The sequence below is a fragment of the Macaca mulatta genome, chromosome 11 (assembly GCF_049350105.2).
Source record: "Macaca mulatta isolate MMU2019108-1 chromosome 11, T2T-MMU8v2.0, whole genome shotgun sequence".
NCBI lineage: Eukaryota > Metazoa > Chordata > Mammalia > Primates > Cercopithecidae > Macaca > Macaca mulatta.
The window spans coordinates 121,615,705-121,638,732 of record NC_133416.1 but is presented as its reverse complement, the minus strand read 5'-3'; the positions used below and the strand labels follow the sequence as shown (position 1 = coordinate 121,638,732).

Genomic DNA, 23,028 nt, shown 5'->3' with positions numbered 1-23,028 from the left:
CTTCAGCCTCCCAAGGAGCTGGGTGTCCAGGCACATGCCACCACATCCAGCTAATTTTTGTATTTTTTGTAGAGGTAGGATCTCCCCAGGTTGCCCAGGCTGGTCACACAGCTGTTTATATATTTAGGCAGATGACTCCTCTTTGGCCTGCATTGGCTGTCCTAACCATCCGTCAAGGTATTGCAGGTCGCTTGAGGCCTGGACTAGGTGTCCTTAATGGGTAGGAACTTTGCAGATGGAATGGAGGGAAGGTTTGGCTAGTCATCAGTAGAAAGCCAGTAATTGACGCGTTGAGTCAAACCACTCAGCCTAAGAGCCATGTATGTCTTTGTGGCCATGTTAGGAGTTGCCCCAGAAACCATAGGGCTGAACTAACCACTGATGGGTTGGGGGAGTAGACAAGGTCATTGGCCAACGTCTCTGGACATGTCCTTGGGGAAGGAGAAAGAGTGAAGAAGAGTGGTTCCAACAGAGGGCTTTGGAGTCAGACAAACCTGGGGTCAATTCTTGCTCTGCATTTATCAGTATGTGCCCTGGAGTACGTGATTTAACCTCATGGAACCTCAGTATTCTCATCTGCAGAAGGGGCATAGATAAGTATAGCCTCTACTTTCTAGGGTTCCTGTAAAAATTATATGAGCAAAGGCCTACAGAGTGCTTGATTCCTAGTCTAATATTCAGTAAAATTTAACTAATTTGGGGGAAAACTCCCCACTGCTCCCAATTTTGCCCTTGTTCAGAATTTATTTTGGGTCATTTTCCCACCCCCCAAGTTGTAGTCAGTAGTGGCAAGTGGGGAATATGATTCTCCAGAGTCAGCCTTGATAACAGCCAGGCAGGAATGGCAGGCTCACTGCTAATCTTGTAATCCTGTTTCCTGTCCCCTACACACCCGGTGACAGCTGGCTATGGGAGAAAAGCAGGAGGGATGAAATTTCCTCTAATTCCAACAATTGGAAGAAGGGAGTGAGGTGGGGTTACAGATAGTTAAGCATTACCTTGCAGTTATTCCACAGAAATAACTTTTGGATTCGCTTGGCAAATGTCTGGCTGTTCCCGCCTCTAGCTCTTGGCCCAATTCCCTGTGTTTGGAAAACGCAGATGATGTCTTCATTATTTTCCAACATTTTTAATGGTTTCTAGTTACAGGAGCAATCACTGCTTATTATAAAAATTTGGGAGCTATGGGAAAGCACAAGGCATAAAGTCTTTGAAACATCCTGTCTCAAGCAGACCAATTAAAGGGTGTGCCAGTGTTATTTAGACAGGTTAATCAATCTGTGGCTTAAAAAAATATATAATCCTAAGAACTAATATTTCCCCAAATTTCAGTACCCTTAGATTGGTGACAAAGGATTTTTTAAAATAAAAACTATTTATTTACTTATGTAGGACAGGGTCTTTCCCTATTACCCAGGCTGGCATTCAGTGGCACAATCATAGCTCACTGCAGCCTCGAACTCCTGAGCTCCAGCAATCCTCCTGCCTTAGTGTCAGAAGTAGCTGGACTACAGACCATGTCCAGCGATGGAATCTCACTATGTTGCCCAGGTTGGTTTCAAACTCCTCGTCTCAAGCAGTCCTCATGTCTTGGCCTTCTAAAGCACGGGAATTACAGGTTTTAGATGGTGCACAGACCCATGGACACATCAGGCCTGTGATTTCATAGATGTTATTGCTCAGAATGAGACTGAGTTATAGGAAAGGAAGAAAAGAAGGAAGCTATGAAGGGAGGGGAATTAAGGCTGATTAAAGAGGAAATATTAACTGAATAACAGAATGGCTGGTATCAAGGTTTGGGGAACGCCGTCAAGATAGTATGCAAACCACAGAAATTTGAGAAACATACATAAAAGCTCAACCACCTACAAAGAAAGGCTTGAGAGTGCCATTACTGTTTGAAACCATCTGGGCCCTGGTTTTTCATAGAACAACTCTTTCTTTGGACTTTGCTTCCGTCTTCAAGATGTATTCAAACAAGTTCTAAACTTCCTAGGAGCCAAAGGGGCTAGAGCTGGGACTGGGGCAGAGTAGGCTTTATGGAGAGGGTAGAAGTAGGCCTCGTAGAGAGAATGGGACCTGAATCTGTTGGGAAGAAGGGTTTTCTGGGTTGGAACAAGGAAGAAGTGGGCAGGGGCCTGGAAGTCTAGGGGGCTGGAGTAGGGATCAGATTCTGAAGATCTCTGAAAGCCAGCTGGAGTGGCTCTATGACAGGTATGAGGAGAGCTGCTCCTAGAAGCGTGGAATTGTAGAGCTAGAAGGGACTCCAGGAGACAGCATCTGATCCACCTGCTCCCTTTTGCAGAATGGGAAACTGAGGCCCAGAGACTCATTTACTTATTCAGTTTCTGATCTGATTTGTTTATGCAACTAAAACGTTTGTTAAGTGTTTGCTGTATGCCAAGCACTAGGCATACGAGGATGAATCAACACACAGGGGACCAGGGTCCATGGACGGAAACAGGCTCAGGAGCTGGGGTCCAGACTACTGCACTGAGCTGCTCCGGGGCTTTTCCACTCCACCAAGTGTCTGTTTCCTCATCTGTAAAAAGGAAGTCACTACAGAGCCTACCTCCAGGCCTGTTGCAGGGATGAAATGAGTAACGCATGTGTACTGATTATTATTGCTGCATAACAAATGACTCCCAAGCTTGAGCTGGGCTGGCTGGGATACCCTGGCTTCCAAACTATCCCATCTGTTCTCTGTGTGTGATGCTACCAGGCCAGCCAAAGTGTCCCACCTGAGGCAACTTTCCCCCACAGCACATTGGGAGTCTTCTAACAGAGGAAAGCAGTATAGGCAACCACAGCGCTTCCACAAAGAGCGCCCAGACCATCAAAGTCCCCAAGTTCCTCCAGTTGCAATCTGCTAGCCCCCAGTGATGTTCTATAAATGCTGCTCACAGTGAAAAGACCAGGGCTTGCTGGTCGCTACTGTGTGAAAGGGGAAGCAGGAAGCACCAGGGAGGCACTTTTATTTTGTCTGCGATTGGTGGGCCATTCTTTTTGGAAGGACTCAGCTGTGCAGTTCTTGCTGGCCATCAGATGGTGGCTGGGCTGCAGGTGTCGGAAGGCAGATCAGGCAGGATGTCCAGCTTGGCACATTCCTGTGACCCACAGTTGATGCTGCTTTTGGATGGGACCTCCGTTGTTGTCCACTGAAAAATCAGAATGTGGCCTCTCCAGCATGGCAGACTCAGGGTGTTCAGACTTTCTCATGGAAAGTGGAAGTGGAAGCCGCCTGGTCCTTGCTGACTGCACCTTGGAGGACAGGTAGTATCACTTTTGCTGCATTCTTTTGGTTGAATGTGACTCACTCAGGGGGGTTCAGATCCAGGGAGTTTGAGACCAGCCTGGACAACATGGTGAAACCCCGTCTCTACTAAAAATACAAAAAATTAGCAGGGTGTGGTGGCACGCACCTGTAATTCTAGCTACTTGGGAGTCTGAGGTGGGAGGATTACTTGAACCCAGGAGGTAGAGGTTGCGGTGAGCCCAGATCGTGCCATTGCACTCCAGCCTGGGCAACAAGAGTGAAACTCCATCTCGAAAAAAAACCCAAACAAATAGAAAACAGATTCAAGGAGGTAGGACAAGCTCTGTCCTCTACCTGGAAGGAGTGTCAAGGAATGTCTCCACGCGTTTTAAAACTGCCTCAGCAGGCACGGAAGCACATAGCACAGTGTCTGGTCCAGAGGGATGCTCAGTCGCCGGTAGGTGTTAAGATACGGTCCATGATCTGGTGAAACCAGATGCCAGGTTGACTTGCCCAAGGTCACACAGTTAGTGTGGATGAAGGGGCCTGCCTGGCTGCAGGCTTGCTTTCTTCAGGATGGAGAGGACCCCCTTTCCACTAAACTGGGCTGCTGCTCATCTTCTTGTAACTGTAAACCCCAGAATATGAACAAGCAATAGCGAAGTCCTTCATCTCGGTATTTATTACCTCACCTCACCTCACCTCACACAGAATGGCCATGATCAATGACTGGTCTTTTCACCATAAGAAGTATTTATGGAGCATTTTCAGGGGGGTTAGTAGATGATGGATTGGGGGGCTTGGTTGGCCTCAGAGTTCTTCATGGAAGAAATAAAGCTCCCTTTACTTCCTTGCTCTCTTAGTGTGCTGCAGACAGCATCGGGGGCATGGACCCTGAACGTAAGGGGTATTTTGAGGCTCTGCTTTGGGTGACTGGGATCTGAGTCACCCAACCAGAGAGTGGATGGGAAAGCTTGGAGTCCAGGATGTCTCAGTCAGACTGAAGCCCACCCATTACTCAGCTCCAGTTTGATTATTGAGAGGACTCTACACAGCCACATTGGGAACTGACCAACCTCACCTGCCACTATGGGTGCTTATTTTCACCCTCTCTACCTTGTTCCTCTAGGGTAGGGCTTCTGCAAATAGGTGCAAGACTCCTTCTGAAAATCTAATTAAAGCAAGAGACCCTCTGAAAGACTCACAATATATGAATAGAGAAAAAAAATTCAGGCTAGGTGTGGTGGCTCATGTGTGTAATCTCAGCACTTTGGGAGGCTGAGACAGGAGGAGGATTGCTTGAGATCAGGAGTTTCAGACCAGCCAGAGCAACATAGGAAGATCCTGTCTCTTAAAAAAAAAAAAAAAAAAGAAAAGAAAAAGAAAAGAAAAGAAAAGATAAAGATTAAAAAAAAAAAAAAGATTAACTGGACGTGATAGCATGTTTCTGTAGTTCCAGTTACTCTGGAGGCTGAGACAAGAGGATTGCTTGAGTCCAGGAGTCTGAGGCTGCAGTGAGCTATGATTATGCCACTGCATTCCAGCCTGAGCAACAGAGCAAGATGCTGTCTCAATTAAAAACATTCAAACAATTTCAAGGGATGTATGAAGCCTGGATCTCCTAAAAGTTTAAAATTCTTCTATTTGAACCTTCCCTCTTCTATTCCTTCCTTCCTGATTTTAAATTAATTTTCAGCTCTTAACCTCAAACGATCATTTTTCAAACTGAAGGCTTAGCACTTTTGTGTTCTCCTGCTTGTGGTTAAAGGTAATCTGAATGCCCAATTAATGAGAAGTGGTTTTCCAGACAATGTTAGACAACCTTCTGGAGATGGCATTAACTCCCCTCTTAGGGTTGTAATTTACCTAGCCACACGGCTTCCTCCAGGGAAGCAGTGCCTTTATGTAAAACAAGAGAGGGGTTGTGTCTGGGGAGCTGAGCCAGCCTAAGTGAAGCTGTAAAATTGAGTTGTTTTTCTGAAAGGATCTCATCTTGGATCATGGCTATTTATCAAGGCATGGATGCTTAGAACCCACCCCCTCCCACATTCCCGCTTTCCCACTCAGGTACCCCCACCCCCACCCAACCCATCCCCAGCATATCTGCTATTCAGGAACAGGGCTGGGAGCAACTCACTCACTCATCCATGTTTTTCCTCATCTTTAATGAGGTATAATTGACAAAAAGTGTGTATACTTAGGTTATACAACTTGGAATAGTTTAATATATGTAAATATGAGATAATTACCATGATCAAGCTAATTAACATATTCAGCACCTCATATAGTTACCATTTTATTTTCGTGTGTGTGTGTGTGTGTGTGTGTGTGTGTGTGTATATACATATATATGAGAGAATATTTAAGATGTACCCTCTTAGTTAATTTTAAGTACACAATACTGTGCTGTTAACTGTATTCACATTGCTGTACATTAGCTCTCCAGGAATTACGTCTCTTGCATAACTGAAACTTTGTACCCTTTGACCAACATCTCCCCACTTCCCCTCTCCCCAGCTCCTGGCACCCACCATTCTCCTCTCCACTGCTACAGGTTTGACTATTTTAGATTACACCTATAAGTGAGTCATGTCATGTTGATCTTTGTGTGTCTGGCTTATTTCACTTAACATAATGTCTTCCAGGTTCATTCGTGTTGTCTCAAATGAGAGAATTTCCTTCTTTATTTTTAAGGCTGAATAGTATTCTAGAGTGTGTTTATATATATATACACACACCACATTTTCTTCATCTATTCATCCACTCATGGATGAATCATCCACTCATGGATCCTGAGTATCATGGATACTCAGGCTGATTCCATATCTTAGCTCTTTTGAATCATGCTGCAATGATCATAGGAGTGTAGGTATTTCTTTAAGATACTGATTTCATTTCCTTTGGGTGTATATCTAGAAGAGGAATATACGTATATCCCTGGGTCATATAATAGTTCTATTTTTTGGTTATTTATTTCTTGTTTTGTTTTGAGACAAGGTCTTATGCTGTTGCCCAGGCTGGAGTGTGTGGCATGATCGGGGCTCATTACAGCTTCCACTTCCTGGGCTCAAGCAATCCTCCCACCTCAGCCCTCTAAGTAGCTGGGACTATAGGCACGTGCCACCATGCCTTACTAATGTTTTTCAATTTCAGTAGAGACAAGACCTTGCTATGTTGCTCAGGCTAGTCTTCAACTCCTGAGCTCAAGTTATTCTCCTGCCTTGGCCTCCCAAAGTGCTGGGATGACAGAATGTGGGCCACTGCACCTGGATGATAGTTCTATTTTAAATTTTTTGGGGAACCTCCATACTGTGTTCCATAGTGGCTTCACCAACTTACATTCCCACCAGCAGTGTGCAAGGATTCCTTTTTCTCCATACCCTTGCCAACATTTGCTATCTTTTGTCTTTTTGATAATAGCCATCCTAACAGGTATAAGGTGCTATATCTCATGTGGCTTTGATTTGCATTTCCTCAATGAGTAGTGAAGTTGTACATTTTTAATATAACTCTTGTCTATTTTATGTCTTCTTTTGAGAAATGTCTATTCAGGTCTTTTGCCCATTTTTTAATGGGATATTTTTCACCACTATTGAATTGTATGTTTCATTCATCCACAATTGAGCAGTGTTTCTCAAACTTTTGGTAGGCATCATAATTATCTGAGGGGCTTGTTAAAAAAGATTTCTAGGTCTCACTCTCAGAGATTTGAGTCAGTGGCTCCAGGGATGGATCAGAAACTGCCCTTCAACAATTTTCTCCAGTGGCTCTGATGGAGGTGTCCCCTAGTCACACCCGGGTAATCCCTTGGTTCTAGAGAATGAGTGACCACTAGAGAATGCAGATGAACACGTGATTGTATTTCTGCAAACAAAGCCCATGTATGGGCTGTTTTACATAAAAGGCAACCCTTTTCTCTACTTAGTACTCAACTCACACTGAACATTAGAATTACCTGTAGTTCTCCCCTCAGTGTTCTATTATGAAAAATCGAAGGTGTGTGAGAAACATTGACGACTTGTACGATGAGTGCCCATATACTCACTGCTTAGAGTCTACAGTTAAAATTTTGCTATATATTTGACCTACCACATATCCCTCCATTCATTCATCTATCCATCCATTCATCTATCCATGCTTCCATCCTTCCCTCCCTCCCTCCCTCCTTCTTTTTATTGATGTATTTCAAATTAAATTGCAGACATGGGTACATTTTACCCCAAACACTTCAGTGTGCACATCATTAACTAGGACTCAATTTTTGTTCACACTCCTTTACTTTAGGTTGAATTTATACCGGGTGAAATGCACAAATCTTAAGTACACCTCTCACTTTTTGGCACATGCACATACCTGTGAAACCTAAGCCCCTACCAAAACATAGAACATTTCCATCACCCCAGAAAATTCTCTCATTTCCCATCTCCTTAGTCACTCCCTGCCTCCTTCTCTTCACCAGAGGCAATCAATGTCCTGACCTTTTTTCACTATAGATTAGTTTTGTCTGTTATAGAATTTTGTTATAAATAGGATCGTCCAGTGTATACCTTTCGTGGAATACTTCTTTCTCTTGGGAAGCTTTTAAAAACTCCCAATGTCCATGCTGTTCCCTAGAACAATAACATCAAATTCTCTGGGGGTGAGTTTAGGTGTCAGTACATGTATTTTTAATTCCCCAGGTGACGATGGTATGCAGCCACGCTTGAAACCAACTCCCTTAGAGGAAGTTCCTCGTCTTTGTCCATCCCCACCCTAAGCCATGTCCCCCAACCACCCAACTCCACTAATCAATATCCTCACATTAAGATTTTCTTTTCCAAGAGATGCGCTACCTGGTAGTTGTTTGGAACAGGGAAGGAGGCAGACTTTTCTATTAGCACACAAAACATTCAGCATTCCTTCAGAAATAGTTGCTTTGGGTGACTTTGCCAAGGTCACCGTCAGAAGCGAAGGTCACCAGAAAGTCCTTGGCTTACTTCTGAATGATCAGTGGCCTTCACATGATTTTCCCTGGGACAAAAGATGCCTCAAGACAATCCCTTTGGTACAGAAAGCAGTTTGAGAAAGCTGTAGCCTTCCAGCTTCCAGAAGGACGGAGGCCTCAGAAGACTTCTTCTTACCACCCTACCCCGGTTCCAAAATCATGTAAAAGAAAAGGCTAAACCTAAGTCACAGTTAAGCTGGTTTAAATGGTTAGTTTTACAAGACTGGATGAAAATATTGAGCTGTTCAATTCAGTACTAGACTATTTGATGAATGATTACCATAAATTCATTAAAAGTTTAGCTTGAGGCCAGGTGCAGTGGTTCACGCCTATAATCCTAGCACTTTGGGAGGCCGAGGGGGGCAGATCACAAGGTCAGGAGTTCAAGACCAGCCTGGCCAATATGGGTGAAACCCCATCTCCACTAAAAATACAAAAATTAGCCGGGCGTGGTGGTGGGCGCTTGTAGTCCCAGCTACTTGGGAGGCTGAGGCAGGAGAATCGCTTGAACCTGAGAGGCGTAGGTTGCAGTGAGCTGAGACTGCACCATTGCATTCCAGCCTGGGTGACAGAGCGAGATTCCATCTCAAAAACAAACAAACAAACAAACAAACTTTAGCTTGAATTGTCCTTTTATGTCTGTAGTTTTACAAAGTTTAGCTTGAATTGTCCTTTTATGTCTGTAGTTTTACATCTAGCTTTTACCCACAGGATCCACACCTACCCTGTGAGATAGGCCTTTTGTTCTCTGTTATGCAAACAGGGAAACTGAGACAAAGGGTGATGTCATGAATTGTCCAAGAATCTTCCCCATGATTTCCAAACCATCTCTATAGTTTGAGTCAAAATCATTTTTTGAATCACAGACCCTTTTTGAGTAGCCAATGCAAATGTGAACCTCTTCCTAGAAAAAGTGACCAGCTCTAAATATTTGATATTTTTGGGTATTTATACCCATTGGAAGCCCTTGCTGGTTAAGAACCTCTTCTCCAAAATATATTAATGTATACAAAATAGTGTTTATTGAGCAACGTGTCCCCAGTGTGTGTGTGTGTGTGTGTGTGCGCATATATATATATATATGCTAAGCTTTTCCATGCATCATTTCATTTTATAACCCCCAAGAGGTGGCTATTTTATTATCCACATTTTACAGACAGAAGACTGAGGCTTGGGAAAAGGGAGAACCTAGCCAGCAACGTAGTGGTCAAGTTCGTGGCTGGATACTGAAGGCAGGCACATTCACGTGGCCTGACTTTGGAGCCTGAGCTTGATGCTACCACTCTGATACTATATTATCTACAGATTTAACAGGGGGGACCCAAGGCCCCAAACCAAAATTTTTATAAGTGGTGGGTACTTAAGGCCAGAAAGAGAAGTGCCTTTGAGTTTCTTGGCATCTCTCAAGTCATATAGCCCTGGTTGAGTCAACAATGGGAAATTTAGGCCTTACAAGGTGGCTCATGCCTATTATCCCAGTGCTTTGGGAGGCAGAGGGGAGTATCACTTGAGGCCGGATCAAAACCAACCTGGGTAACATAGCAAGACCCCATCTCTAGAAAAAAAATACAACTGTTGGCTGGGTGTGGTGGCACATGCCTACAGTTCCAGCTACTTGGGAGGCTGAAGCGGGAGGACCCCTTGAGCCCGGGAGCTTGGAGTCACTGTGAGCTATGTTCACGCCGCCACACTCCAACCTGGACAACAGAGTGAGAGTTTGTCTTAAAAACAAACAAAAGAAAAAACCGGCAATGGGGAAGTTTTATAACCTCTTTGTGCCCTCACCCGCATTCTTTTTTGAGATTTGTATAAATTTAGAGAGTACAAGGGTAGCTTTTATACATGGACCTACTGCATTGTGGTGAAGTCGGGCTTTTAGTGTAACTATCACTTTAATAGTATACATTGTATCCATTAAATAATTTCTCATCCCTCAGCCGCCTCCCACCCTTCCAAGCCTCCAATGTCTGTTATTCCGCACTCTACGCCCACGCTATACACATTCTTTAGCTCCACTTATAAGTGAGAACATTGTGTCCCCTTATTCTCATCAGCAACCTGGTACCCAGCGCCCTTCTCCAGCTTGCTGGTGTAGTGTAAACTGAGAAAGCACTTGGCAGACTTGAAGAGGCCAGTGATTATTTACTATTTGCATTAGGCTAAATCCAGCCTTGGGTGTGCCCTCCGCAGTCCCTACTGTGTTCACGCATGTTAGATCAGAACAACTTCCTCAAGTTTATTAGAATGTTAATAAATCAAGAAAGCTCTCAAGGGGTGATGTGGCCCCCTTTTTAATTTTAATCACAGATTAAAATACTATTGAGAAGAGGAATTTGCTCCAAGAGAAGAGAGATTTAACAGTCCCTTGCCTTGCCCCAGTGCACTGCTTTAGTTGTTTGAAAAAGGCTGCCAGAAATTGGGTAAGGATCACCAGGGGAAAACAAGCAAACACAAAAATCCGAACATGCCAGCGCCCCTGCCACCTGCTCCCGTGAAAAGGCCAATTCAGTCAGCTGTGGTGGAAAGCGTTCTCCGGGGTGTTCATTAGCTAGAGGGAGGCTGAGGATGCAGTTTGGCCATGGATTTCAATATTCCCTTGTAACGTTTTACAACCCAGACCCGGCGACAATGGCGTCATTCATTGCACTCACTCACATGGAACAGAATGTGAGAGAAGGGCAGAGCTGGGGAAAAGCTGGTCTGTGGGTGCTGATACCCAAGGCCAGCCGAGGTACTCAGGATACCCTCGTGTTGGGGTGGGGGGGCCCCAGACTCTTGTCAGAGCTTGTCCGTGGGATGCAGGTATAGCTGCTTGATACAGAGAGAGCAGTGAGATTTGACTGTTGCAAACTAAAGTTTCTGCAAACAGTAGAATTGATCAGTAGATCTTGCCATTGCCCGGGTGGAGCCAATGTTCAATTCTCTCATTGCCGGCATGCTTTCTAAAGTGAGATTTGCTAATTAGTTGGTATGGAGGTGACAATTGCTTATTATTAGGTATTAGGTGGCTGAAATATTGGGCTTATAGGGCCTTTTATCACTCACCCCCATTCCACTATTCCCCTTGATATAGGGACTTGGAGGGAAGGGCAGGAGGGGGATGAGGGATAAAAGGCTACATATTGGGTACAGTGTACACTGCTCGGGTGATGGGTGTATCAGAATCTCCGAAGTCACCATTGAAGAACTAATCCATGTAACCAAACACTACCTATTCCCCCAAAACAAAAAATTTTAAAAATGTTATGTGAAAATAATAAACAGGATAACTGATAGGAAAAAAAATGGTTAAATGAGGTCCTAAGTGTGAGGCTTGAATCTCACAGGATGGTGGCCTTATAGAAAAGAGGAAGAGAGAGAGAGGGAGAGAGAGATAGTTCCCCACTCTAACCCTCCCTGCCTAGCATGTGAGGACACTGAGGGAAGGGGGCCATTACAAGCGAGGAAGACAGGCATCACCAGAAACTGACTACGCTAGCACCCGCATCTCCAGAACTATGAGAAAATACATTTCTGTGTATGTGCTTTTTAAAAAGTATTAGGTGGCATGAGATTTGGAATAGGACTGACCCTGGGTGAGACACAGCCTCTTAGCTGTGTGGTCTGGGACAAGTCACTTAACCTCTCTGTACCTGCTTTTACTTTTCTTTCTTTTCTTGTCTCTTTTCTTTTCTTCTCTCTTTTCTTGTCTCCTCTCCTCTCTTCTTCTCTTTTTTTTTTCTTTTCTTTTCTTGAGACAGAGGTTCACTCTTGTTGCCCAGGCGGGAGTGCAATGGCATGATCTTGGCTCATTGCAACTTCCACCTCCCAAGTTCAAGTGATTGTTCTGCCTCAGCCCCCCAAGTAGCTGATATTACAGGCGCCTGCCACCACACCCAGCTAATTTTTGTATTTTCAGAAGAGACGGGGTTTTTCATGTTGACTAGACTGGTCTTGAACTCCTGACCTCAAGTAATCTGCCTGCCTCGACCCCGCAAAGTGCTGGAATTATAGGCGTGAGTCACTGTGCCTGGCTTGTCTGCATTTTCTCATCTCTAATGTAAATCTAACTATACCTGTGAAACGAGGTTCTTGCCAGGATCAAATCAGGATAAGCATATAAGTCAAGCAGTACAGCGGCTGGAACATTAGGAGGCACTTGAAGAACAATGTAGATGAGAATGATAATAATGACGATTAAAAAAAGAGCAAACTTTTTTTGCTGCCTGTATTTCCAGAGACACAAGGGCTTTTCAGCTTTCACTTTAATTCTCTTGTGTCCTTGCTTCTTCATGGATGTTCTTAAGCTGTACAAGAAAATAGTTTTATCTTCTCATCTGGAGGACTTTAGAGATTTCTGCCATAATGATACTAACCACGTTTCTTTGATTGATCATTCCTTTGATCCATGGACGGGCTCTGTGAAAATTGCCCCGCTGTTGTTTGATTCTAACGTTTTCTTTCCTTTGCCTGTGTAATTGTATAATGATTGAGAAGTTACTTCCCCTTTCCACACCCGTATTTTGACACCTGTCAGAGGGGTTTGGGGACATTGTACTTCAGGCATTAACAGAGATGTTCATGATCGGTGATAGAGATGATGTTTCAGGCTCCTTAGAGGGAAACAAGCTGTGAGGGACAAGTGGTTATTGGGATAATATTGCTTTTCCAACTTCTGTGTTGGTAATCAAAAGCAGGACTTGGCCTTTCCAGAGAGCAATTTTGCAATTTGGCTGTACTGGAACAGAGAATTCCACGGAGTCCATTGATATATTTTCTTGTAAATTCTCTCAGCCAACATTTTTTGGAGGTTATTTTCTTTAATTAAAAAGCAAAACCTTTCCTATTAAAAATATAAAACCAAAAGAGATTTCCCCCTTCCTCTTGGAGCTCTGACAGCGAAATATTGGAACTAAATAGATCTAAATAGAGTTGCCAGTGAGTTTTGACAACTTTTATAATGTTTTATTGTTATTATAATTTTTCTTCTTTTTCTTTTTCTTTCTTTCTTTCTTTCTTTTTTTTTCCATTACGTAGCTCGAACCACAAAGCAAGAGCCATAAAGCTAATCCCATTCCCTTCAGCCTCCTGACCCCAGGGGGTGATTCTGACTGGTGCGGCCACTCAGATGGCTCCAGCTTTGGTTCTGAGATGGCACAGGGAAGCTGGGCTAGGAGACCCCTGGGTGTCCTGAGGGTGTCTATAGCCTCATGGAAACTTGGCAGATGCTCGGTGTCCCTGCCTGGCCACTCTGGTGTACTTTCACATGACAAACAAAGGCAGGGATATAGGGTGGAGATGTTCACACACTTGAGGGGGTAGAAGTGGAAAGAGTCTTGTGCCCCCAAACCCTGCTCCCCTAAAAGCATATTGTGTTGTAAAAATTGAAAGACGTCATTGCGAGACAATGCAAAAGTTATGAGGAAATGATTGGATTAGAATTCTAGTTGTGTCTCTTTCTAACTCTGTGATCTTGAACAAGTTGCTTCATCTCCCTGGGCCTCAACTTCCTTGTCTGTAAAATGGGATCAAAAATAATACCTACCACATAGAGTCACAGAAAGGATGAAATGGACAAATTCAAGATCCTTCAAAATGCATTATGTGTAGCTCTTTGCACATGAGATTATTCCAGGTATACTCTTTAATTTTAATAGTCAAGCATTGATTGATTGATTGATCGATTGATTGAGACAGGGTCTCGCTCTGTCACCCAGGCTGGAGTGCAATGGTGCAGTCATAGCACCCTGCAGCCTCAAATTCCTGGATTCAGGTAATCCTCTTGCCTCAGCCTCCTGAGTTGCTATGACCATAGGCACATAAACATTTGTCTTAATTGCATTAAAAGAACTATAATTAGCACCACAAGCCTGTAATTTCACAGATATGATCACTTATAGTGAAGCTTAACTTATTTGGATAAATGGTTAATTTTTAAAATGTCATAAGTTAAAGAATGGATGGTTCTATGTCATGGTGAATATTGTGTCTGACTGAAGTTTGGAATTTACTGACACATGCTCCTTCTAGGGTTCTTAACCTGTTTGATGCCATGGGTTTCTCTGGCAGTGTGTTGAAGTCTATGAATCATCTCTAAGAATAATATGATTAAATGCATGAAATAGAATACATAGGTTACAAGGGAAGCCAGTTATGTTTGAAATATAGTTACCAAAATATTTTATAAATGCTGTATAGCAATATATGCAGTTTGTAAATGCCATGCCCAAGATTCCCTATCCCCATCCTAAATGCTGGATATGGGATGTTAGGGGTCAAGCTCTTCTTGTTTCACATACTTGGCTATTTCTCTCTTTGTCCCTTTTATCTTGAAGCACCCCCCCGCCCCCACTTCTCTCTACTCCTCTGCAACCTCCCACATCTGATCCATTCCCCACCTCTCTCATTTCCTTTGAGCCTCCTCGTGCTGCACAGCACGACTTTCCCTCTTCCCAGGAGAGGTTTCTACTGAGTCCTTCTAAGGAAAAGAAATGGGAACACCTGGTATGAAATCTGAAGGTAAGGGAATGTGGAGGACCAATTCTAAGAGTGTGAGGGGTCAGATTTTGAGCACATTGAGGGAGGCTATACCTATGATGTCATGGAATTTTTATTATGCTCACTTTGCCTGTGTGGGCCCTGAAGCTCAGGGGAGGGTTGCATGTCAGATGGACACACAGCCCGTAAGGGATAGGGATGGGGCCTGAATTGGGAGCTGCGTAATCTTAGATCCCATGCTGTTTTTCTCTTTTTATTTTTTAATCTTCTATGTCCTTGTTCCTCCTTCTTTCTCATTTTCTTTCCCTCCCTCTATTCTCTCTGCCCAAAAGAATAACAGTAATGATGATGGTTGCCATTTGTTGAGCATTTACTGTGTGCCATGTACCTTTCTGAGTCTTTTCATGATTAACTCGTTAACCCATTTCTTCTATCAACAGCCCTTTGAACTGGGGACATTCATTATCCCTGCTTTATAGATGGGAAAACTAAGGTGTGGAGAAGTTAAGTTCATCAGTGGTCACAAGGACAGAAACTCAGCAGGAAATTCTAAGACACTAGCAGCAATCTATCCAGATGAGAGTAACCTAGGATTATACCTGACCTTCCTAGGTGGTCAACTACCAGTTTTTACTAACTTTGGGCAATGACCTGAGCCCCACCTTAAAGATGGACACCCACAGTTTAAGTCTAAATAAATACTCAGATTAACTAGCTTTCAAATTAGAGAATTTAAAGACATACGTAGACTAAATTGACATATTTCAAAATACCATGTGTGTTTATTGATTGTTCAAAGCGGTTCTTAACTGGGGGTGTTTATTTACTTTTCTGCTTTGGTATAGAACTGTTGGTAAATCTACTTGCTTGATGTATAAGGCATGAAAAATTAGTACCCAAGTATACATTTGTGAAATGTGATGGACATGAATATAACTGGATCATTTTATTCATTAAAGACCCCTTTTTTCCCTTATTCTGTGACTTTTCTGGTGATTCTCTCATGCCTGGTTCAGCCGCTCAGGAAATCTGTATCAGGGCACTGATAAGCACTATCTCCCATCTTTTCTCTTTCAGTAAAGAATATCCCGTGGTCCCCAGGAGCACCGTGAGGCAAAAAGTGGCCTCCAACCACAGTCCTTTCAGCAGCGAGTCTCGAGCTCTCTCCACCTCATCCAATTTGGGGTCCCAATACCAGTGTGAGAATGGTGTTTCTGGCCCCTCCCAGGACCTCCTGCCTCCACCCAACCCATACCCACTGCCCCAGGAGCATAGCCAAATTTACCATTGCACCAAGAGGAAAGGTGAGTGTGATCACCCCTGGTCAATTTGCTTGCTTTCTTACCTTTTCCTTTCCTTGGGTTGGGGTTCGGGGGAAGGAGTATGCATTTATTTACTTTATTTATTTAAAAATGTAAACAACACAAAAATACATGGAGATAAGAAATTTCAACCATACAGCTAAAACTAAAAGTTCCCTTGACATGTTCCCACCTCCAGTTCCAGCCCCTTCTTTGGAGAAAACTTATTTGAAATATTCAGGCCTATTGTATTCATTTATACACACATGCACACACACACACACACACACACACACACACACACACACACACACGGAGAGTGCAGAGACTGAACTAGATTTATTTTTACTTTTTTTTTTTTTTTGAGACAGAGTCTCACTCTATCACCCAGGCTGGAGTGCAGTGGTGCAATCATGGCTCACTGCAGCCTCAGCCACCTGGGCTTAAGTGATCCTTTCACATCAGCCTCCCTAGTAGCTGGGACTACAGGCATGCAATCACATACTCTACTAAATTTCTTTCTGTTATTGTAGAGACAGGGTCTCACTATGTTGCTCAGACTGGTCTCAACCTCCTGGGCTCAAGTGACCACCTGCCTTTGCTTCCCAAAGTACTGGGATTACAAGCATAAGCCACCACACCCAACACTTAAAAAACCTTTTAATATGGATGAAATCACACTGTATGTATTTTGCAACTTGCTTTTTTTTTTCCTTTGAAACTTTAGAATGTGTTTTGGATATCTTTTTATGAACCTAGACTGCATCATTTTATTTTTAACCACTAAGGAGGAAGAATTGACTGGAAAGCTGAAAACGGAGTTTATTTTGCAACCCCCTCTGGTAGGCAGGGAGGTTGCTTGAGTGGTCCCTGATTGTATTACAAGACATGATGTAGGAAAACCCCTTGTGACTGTGAATGTTTCTCTGGCATATGTGTCAGTGTTTCTCCCAAGTGGATTTTGAACTCTTTTTTTTTCTGATAAAAACCAACACACACACACACACACACACACACACACACACACACACACACACATCACAAATGATTTTCCCATCTCATCCCCCATTTAAATCTACTAAGCTGAGGCATTCCGTGGTTTTTTTTTTCTTTTTTTTGCCACATGAGAAATGAATGGCTTTTTTTTCTAAGTCATTCAAATCTAAAGGGGCTATGCTAAAGAAATAATTTCCTGGTGGCCCTTCTTGTGAGCCAGAATAGAGGTGTGTGGCACAGGTGGTGTGGTGGAGTTCAGCTCGCTAGAACCATTGCTTGGCGTGAGCTGTAGATGGCATGGTGGGGAGACTGCAGGCTTTGGGGACAGAGAGATGCAGATTCAAATCTCATCTCTGTTCCCTGCTTCTTGTGTGACCTCACTCAGGTCTAGCCTCTCCTAGCCTTGGTTTCTCACTTTGTAAATGATGATGTTCCCTAAAGCATCTGATATTTAGCAAGTACCCAGTAGGTGGTAGCTATGATTGGGTATGTGGCAGGTATCACTCCAGAAGGTGATTCCCAGGAGGAATCTGCCTCTTGTCTTTTGGTCTGGCATTGATTTAATCAGTCTGCCCAGAGAAGACTGCCTCTCTAGGTGAAAGCTTGGGAAGACAGATGCAGAGGGGATGGTGTAGGCTAAAGCTTACATTTATGGTCTGCAGAATAAATCAGGATGAAGTTCACCTTTGCAATTTAAAAATTTTTATAAATAGTGACAAGTTACTTAACCTTTCCAAGCCTCATTTAAAAAAAAATCTGTAAATTTGGCCTCAGGATACGACTCATCTCATAGGCTTGGTGCAAAGATGTCAAAAAATCATACACATCATATGTTATCTCAGGGTTGACTCAGAAAGTAGTAACTATTTTGCTCTAAACGACACCAATGTTAATCTACAAAGTGGCCTGTTGAATCTCACAGCCTTAGTGGTCAACACAAGCCTTTGTGAATCCAGTGCCCAGTGCCTAGACCTTTAGGAGAAAACAACTCGCTAACTAACAACCAGTGGGAATGGATGCTTTGGTAGCTTTTTCTGGAGCTGGGGTTACATGAGGAAAGTAACACAGTTTGACTATTTGACACTTACCAATCTTGTGTTTTAAAGGAGGGAAGAGCTGTCATTGGTATTTACATGGGGCTGGGAGCTGACCTGGGTGAGGCCTGACTTCCAGACTTACCTGAAGCCAATCCAAACTCCTTGAATCTCAAAGGCCTGAGCAATATCACTCCAACAGGCCCCCTGGCATGACTCCCGGCACATCTGCTGCCGGATGGACTGGAGACCAGATGCCTGCAAATATGTCTGCCTCTTTAGGCACGAGCAGGAGGTTAAGAATGTCCCATGGGTTACAGGTCCCTGAATAGAGATTCTGTTTTATATTATATTTAAGGGTGCCCTTCCTAAGTCCCAGATCAAGCTTTTTCGACAACACTATGGAGTAGATGCTATTATTAGCCCACTTTACCAATGGGGAAACTGAGGCTCAGAAAGGTTCCAAACAAAAACTGCCAGTGGTTCTTGAACCCCAGCGTGGTCTGCAGATTCTAAACCTGTGCGTTTCACCACCACTCTATACTGTCTTGGTTACCTTTGCTCATCTGCTACAATCTCAAAATTTCATTTTCCACTGAAGATCTGTCTTTGAGACTGGGTCAGACATGCTGATTAAGAGCTCACCAGGTTTGAATTAGGGAGCTCTAATCGATTAAATTAATGCCAGACCAAAAGACGGGCAGGAAGAAGTTAAAAAGGATCATGGTGCTTTTTAGGTTCAATATTTACAGCAGCATCCTTATAAATGCATTCCTGAAGGATGCGGCGGGGAGGCTTTGAATGCAAGGTTCACAAACCTCTTAGGTTATGACTTGACTTTCATGGAGTGTTTAATGGATCCTCGGATGAACTTAAAATCAACTTGGAGGGGCCACTGCGGGAGATGGAGTTGGGGGCTGATCCATTGTAGAAATACTCACAGTTGCCGACACTTTGCAGCTGTGTGCCCATGGGCGAGTTGTTTTACCTTCCTGGGCCTCACCTATCTTTTGTGCAAAGTGAGAATAACAATAGCACCTGTTTGATATGGTTGTGATGAGAGGACATGAGATCATCCACAGAAAGCACCTAGAACAGTGCCTGGCACCTATGAGTGCTCAATAAACACGTGCTTGCCTCAGGCCTACCCTTATGAAGCTCACACTGTTGCAAGCAGGTCAGACATTACACAAGTAATTATAAATTGCTTAATTGAAATTGTGAAGCCTGGCATGGGACTCCTACCTGTAATCTCAGCATTTTGAGAGGCTAAGGTTGGAGGATTGCTTGAGCCCAAGAGTTGAGACTAGCCTGGGCAACATAGTGAGACTCCATCTCTACAAAAAATAAAAAATTAGCCTGGTGTGTTGGCACATGCCTGTGGTACTAGCTAACCCAGGAGGCTGAGATGGGAGGATTACTTGAGCCCAGGAGTTCGAGGCTGCAGTGAGCTGTGATTGCACCACTGCACTCCAACTTGGGTGACATAGTGAGACCCTGTCTCAAAGAAAAAAATAAAATAAATAAAATAAAATAAATGATTGAATGCTATAAAGAAGATATGCAAAGTGTTAAGGAATATCAAACTGGAATGTCAGTCTAGGGTGGGAGATCAGGGAAGCATTGAGACTGAGATCGGAGGAGAGTGAGTGTTGGATAGGAGAAGTGGGAGGTGTGAGGGTATCCACACATAGAGGAAAGCATGCATGAAGCCCCTTGGCTGAGGGAGAGCCCGCCCCCTGGGACTGAACAGAAGGCTGGGATGTTGGCACTCAGGGCGAGGGCAAAGTGGTGGGGGATGAGGGCTAGAGAGAAAGGCAGGGACCAGCGAGATGGCAACCTGTATAAGCCATTTTAATGAAGGACGTCCAATTTTATCCTACCACCAGTGCACATCCATTGGAGGGATTTAGATTTGTGAGTAACATGCCTAAGTTCTTTATTTGGAAGCCGTCACTTTGCTATGATAGCACAGGACTATTTAGTTGGCACCAGAGACCCATTGAAAGGCCGTCATGCGGTCTGAAACAGGAGATGGTGGCTCCGACCAGGGTGTGGGGAGAAGCTGGAGATGTGGGTGGAATCAGGTCTTAGTGGCGGGTTGGTGATAACAAGGTGAAGAATTGCCCCTTCTTTGTGGATTTGGAAACCAACACTGGGGAACTTACCCGAAGTCACCCAGCTCATGAGTGGCCTGGCTTGAGATGTACACTGAGGCCTGTGGGCTTGGGGTGAATGGGGTGTGCACCCTGGAGAAATCCTTTCACCTTTCCAGAAACCTCTGCCCTTCTCACCTCCCTCCACCCCCAAAAGGGAGCTCCCAGTGACAGGGAACATTCCAGCCAAGGGCTCTCTGTCCTGCCTAGGAGACAACAAATAGCAATTCATCATCAGCCTCCACATTGTAAAGTGATAAGGAATCAGCTGAGGTTTCCTTCCAGTTGGGATTCTCGTTAAGTGATAACTCCATGGGTGGTTTTCCCCCCGGCCCCTGCCTGCCCCACTATCTGACTTCCCCTCATTGTCTGTCTCCTTTCCAATGAGTCCAGGAGTCAGGCTCAGGCAGGCAGGCCAGAGGGCTCCTTGTGTTTGGAACCGGCTGTCTCCAAACTATCTCTCCCAATGGATTGAGCCAAAAAAGCTGGGAAGGTCTTTTATCAATGCCACTCAATCAAATCCAGGTCCCCAGGGCCTGGGAGAGCACTTGTCTGTCTTTCTCCCTCCCACCCCTGACTCTCACCCTAACTCACATTATAAAGCAAAAGCAACCCAAATAAAGATTCTAGCATAGCCAGGAACTGAATCAGATATTCAAAGGAAAGTTAGAGATTGAGAGGGGACGGGGAATTAGATATGGAAAAGGGCTTTGCAGGGTGCATTTTCTCAGTGCTGTGTGTTTTAAAATGAGATTTCACATCCATTCCTTTGCTGATTCTCCAGCTCCCTGCAGCAGTCTTTGAACCAGGGGAGATGCCACCCATCTCTATTTTGCAGGGGTCTAATGGAGAACCAAGAGACAGGGTTAGATTCTAAGCTTATGTGGCTGATGAGTGGCAGAACTGGGACGGATGCATCAGGTTAATCTTCATTTATTGAGCACTTAATGTATAATGGACACTGTGCTAGGTGCTTGAGATAAGTGGAGGACACGGTGGAAAAGGCTCCTGCTCTCAAGAAACTTGTATTCTTACTGGATGGGACATATAATAAGCCAGTAAGTAAATATAATGATTTCAGGTAGTGACTAGCTGATATTTGGAACTGACTCTTTTGATTTCCAGTTGAGAATCTTCCCACAATACCATTCCAACTCTTCCTACTTTATGCTAAGAGCTAAGAGCATGGGGACATCAAAAACAAATAACAACAACAAAAACAAAAAACCAGTCATCCACCCACTCATCCGCCCACCCACCCATCCATCCACCCACCATTCACGCGTCCACCCACCCATCCACCCACTCACTCATTCCTCCATCCACCCATTCATCAATCATCTATCTATCCACTCACTCATCCATCCACCCACTCATCCATCCACTCACTCATCCATCCACCCACTCATCCATCCACCCATCCCCCAACCCATCCACTCACCTATCCACCCACTTATCCATCCCCCCACCCATCTATCAACCCATCTGTCTACCTACCCATCCACCCACTCATCCATCCACTCACTCATCCATTCACCCATCTATCCATTCACCCATCTACCCACCCACCCATCCACGCATCCATTCACCCATCCAACCACCCATCCATCCACCCACTCATCCACTCACTCATCCACCCACTCATCCATCGATCCTCTCACTAATTCATCCATCCCCCCATCCACCCACCCATACATCTACCCATGCATTCACCCACCCATCCATCTATCTACTCATCCATAAGAGTCAAGGTTTGCTACCTTTTCATGTTGGCTGAGCATGTAGGGTTGCATGAAATAGAAAGCCTGGGACCATTTGTCAGAATGAGCACCGCTTTGTGAGTCAGAAGGCCTGAATTATAGCCACCTTCCCAACTTGCTGAAGGTCACTCAGCTAGAAAGATTACTACTCTGAGTTTCAGGGTCTCTGTCTGGGAAGACTCGACAATGGTTCTTCATCTGAATGAACTGAATTGGCAAGAGAAATGACCCATTTGAGAATAGTGACAATATTTACTCAATAGGATTAGTATTTGAAAGCACTCTGTGAGCTTTCCAGCTCTGTAATCTACCCAAATATTTCTAAGTATGGGACAGCTTTCAGAATGCTATCTGTCCAGTCTTCCAAAAGAGAAAGAGGGAAAAGAGAATGGACCCAGGTCATTTGGACAGACAAGATTTGAATGCCTTATGTGCAAGGAAGATAAAAACTCCACTGCACTTAGTATTACCTCAAATTAAATGTCATAAAAAGCTCAGGTATTATCTCCACTTACAATCAAGAACTAAGATTGGAATGACCGAGTGATTCATCCACAGTCACATGGCCAGTGAGCACTGGAGCCATAACTCTGTGCCTTAATATGTGTGCCCTGGATACAATACTAAAGTCACTTTATCTAGAATCAAAAACATCTAGAAAAGTCCAAAGTACTAGGGTTTTCTACAGCACCATGATGTCATGAATGGTCAGAATCAGGAGGAACTTTACTGTTACCTAAGAGACTCATTTGGGTTTAGGATAGTTGCAATGTAATTGACCACTCTTAATATGCAACTTTCTGAAGCCGAGTTGTGGACTCATCTCATCAGAAGACTTGATACTTAACTCTAGCCCATTTACCAACCCTGAAAGCTAATCATGACTTGGCTGGAGATAGGTCTTTGCTGTTGAACAGTTACTGGGCTCTCAAAAAGTAAAAAGAAAAACGGAAACAAACTGAGCCATAACCAAAATAAACACAGAGATTACATCCAGAGCATTTATCATGACTGACCTGAAATGTGGATCCTTGAGTTGGAATTTCTTCACAATGTGATGAGGC

The 23,028-nt window shown here is 43.9% G+C and overlaps 1 protein-coding gene across 2 annotated transcripts in view; it reads left to right on the top strand.

The window, feature by feature from the left end:
* Positions 1 to 23,028, top strand: part of TBX5 (T-box transcription factor 5) — a 53,339-nt gene that overhangs the window by 26,135 nt on the left and 4,176 nt on the right. For both annotated transcript variants that reach the window (XM_015152892.3, XM_001111737.5), the window contains exon 8: positions 15,795 to 16,021. In XM_015152892.3, the coding sequence (XP_015008378.1) occupies positions 15,795 to 16,021 (227 nt within the window). The remainder of the gene's footprint in view (positions 1 to 15,794; positions 16,022 to 23,028) is intronic.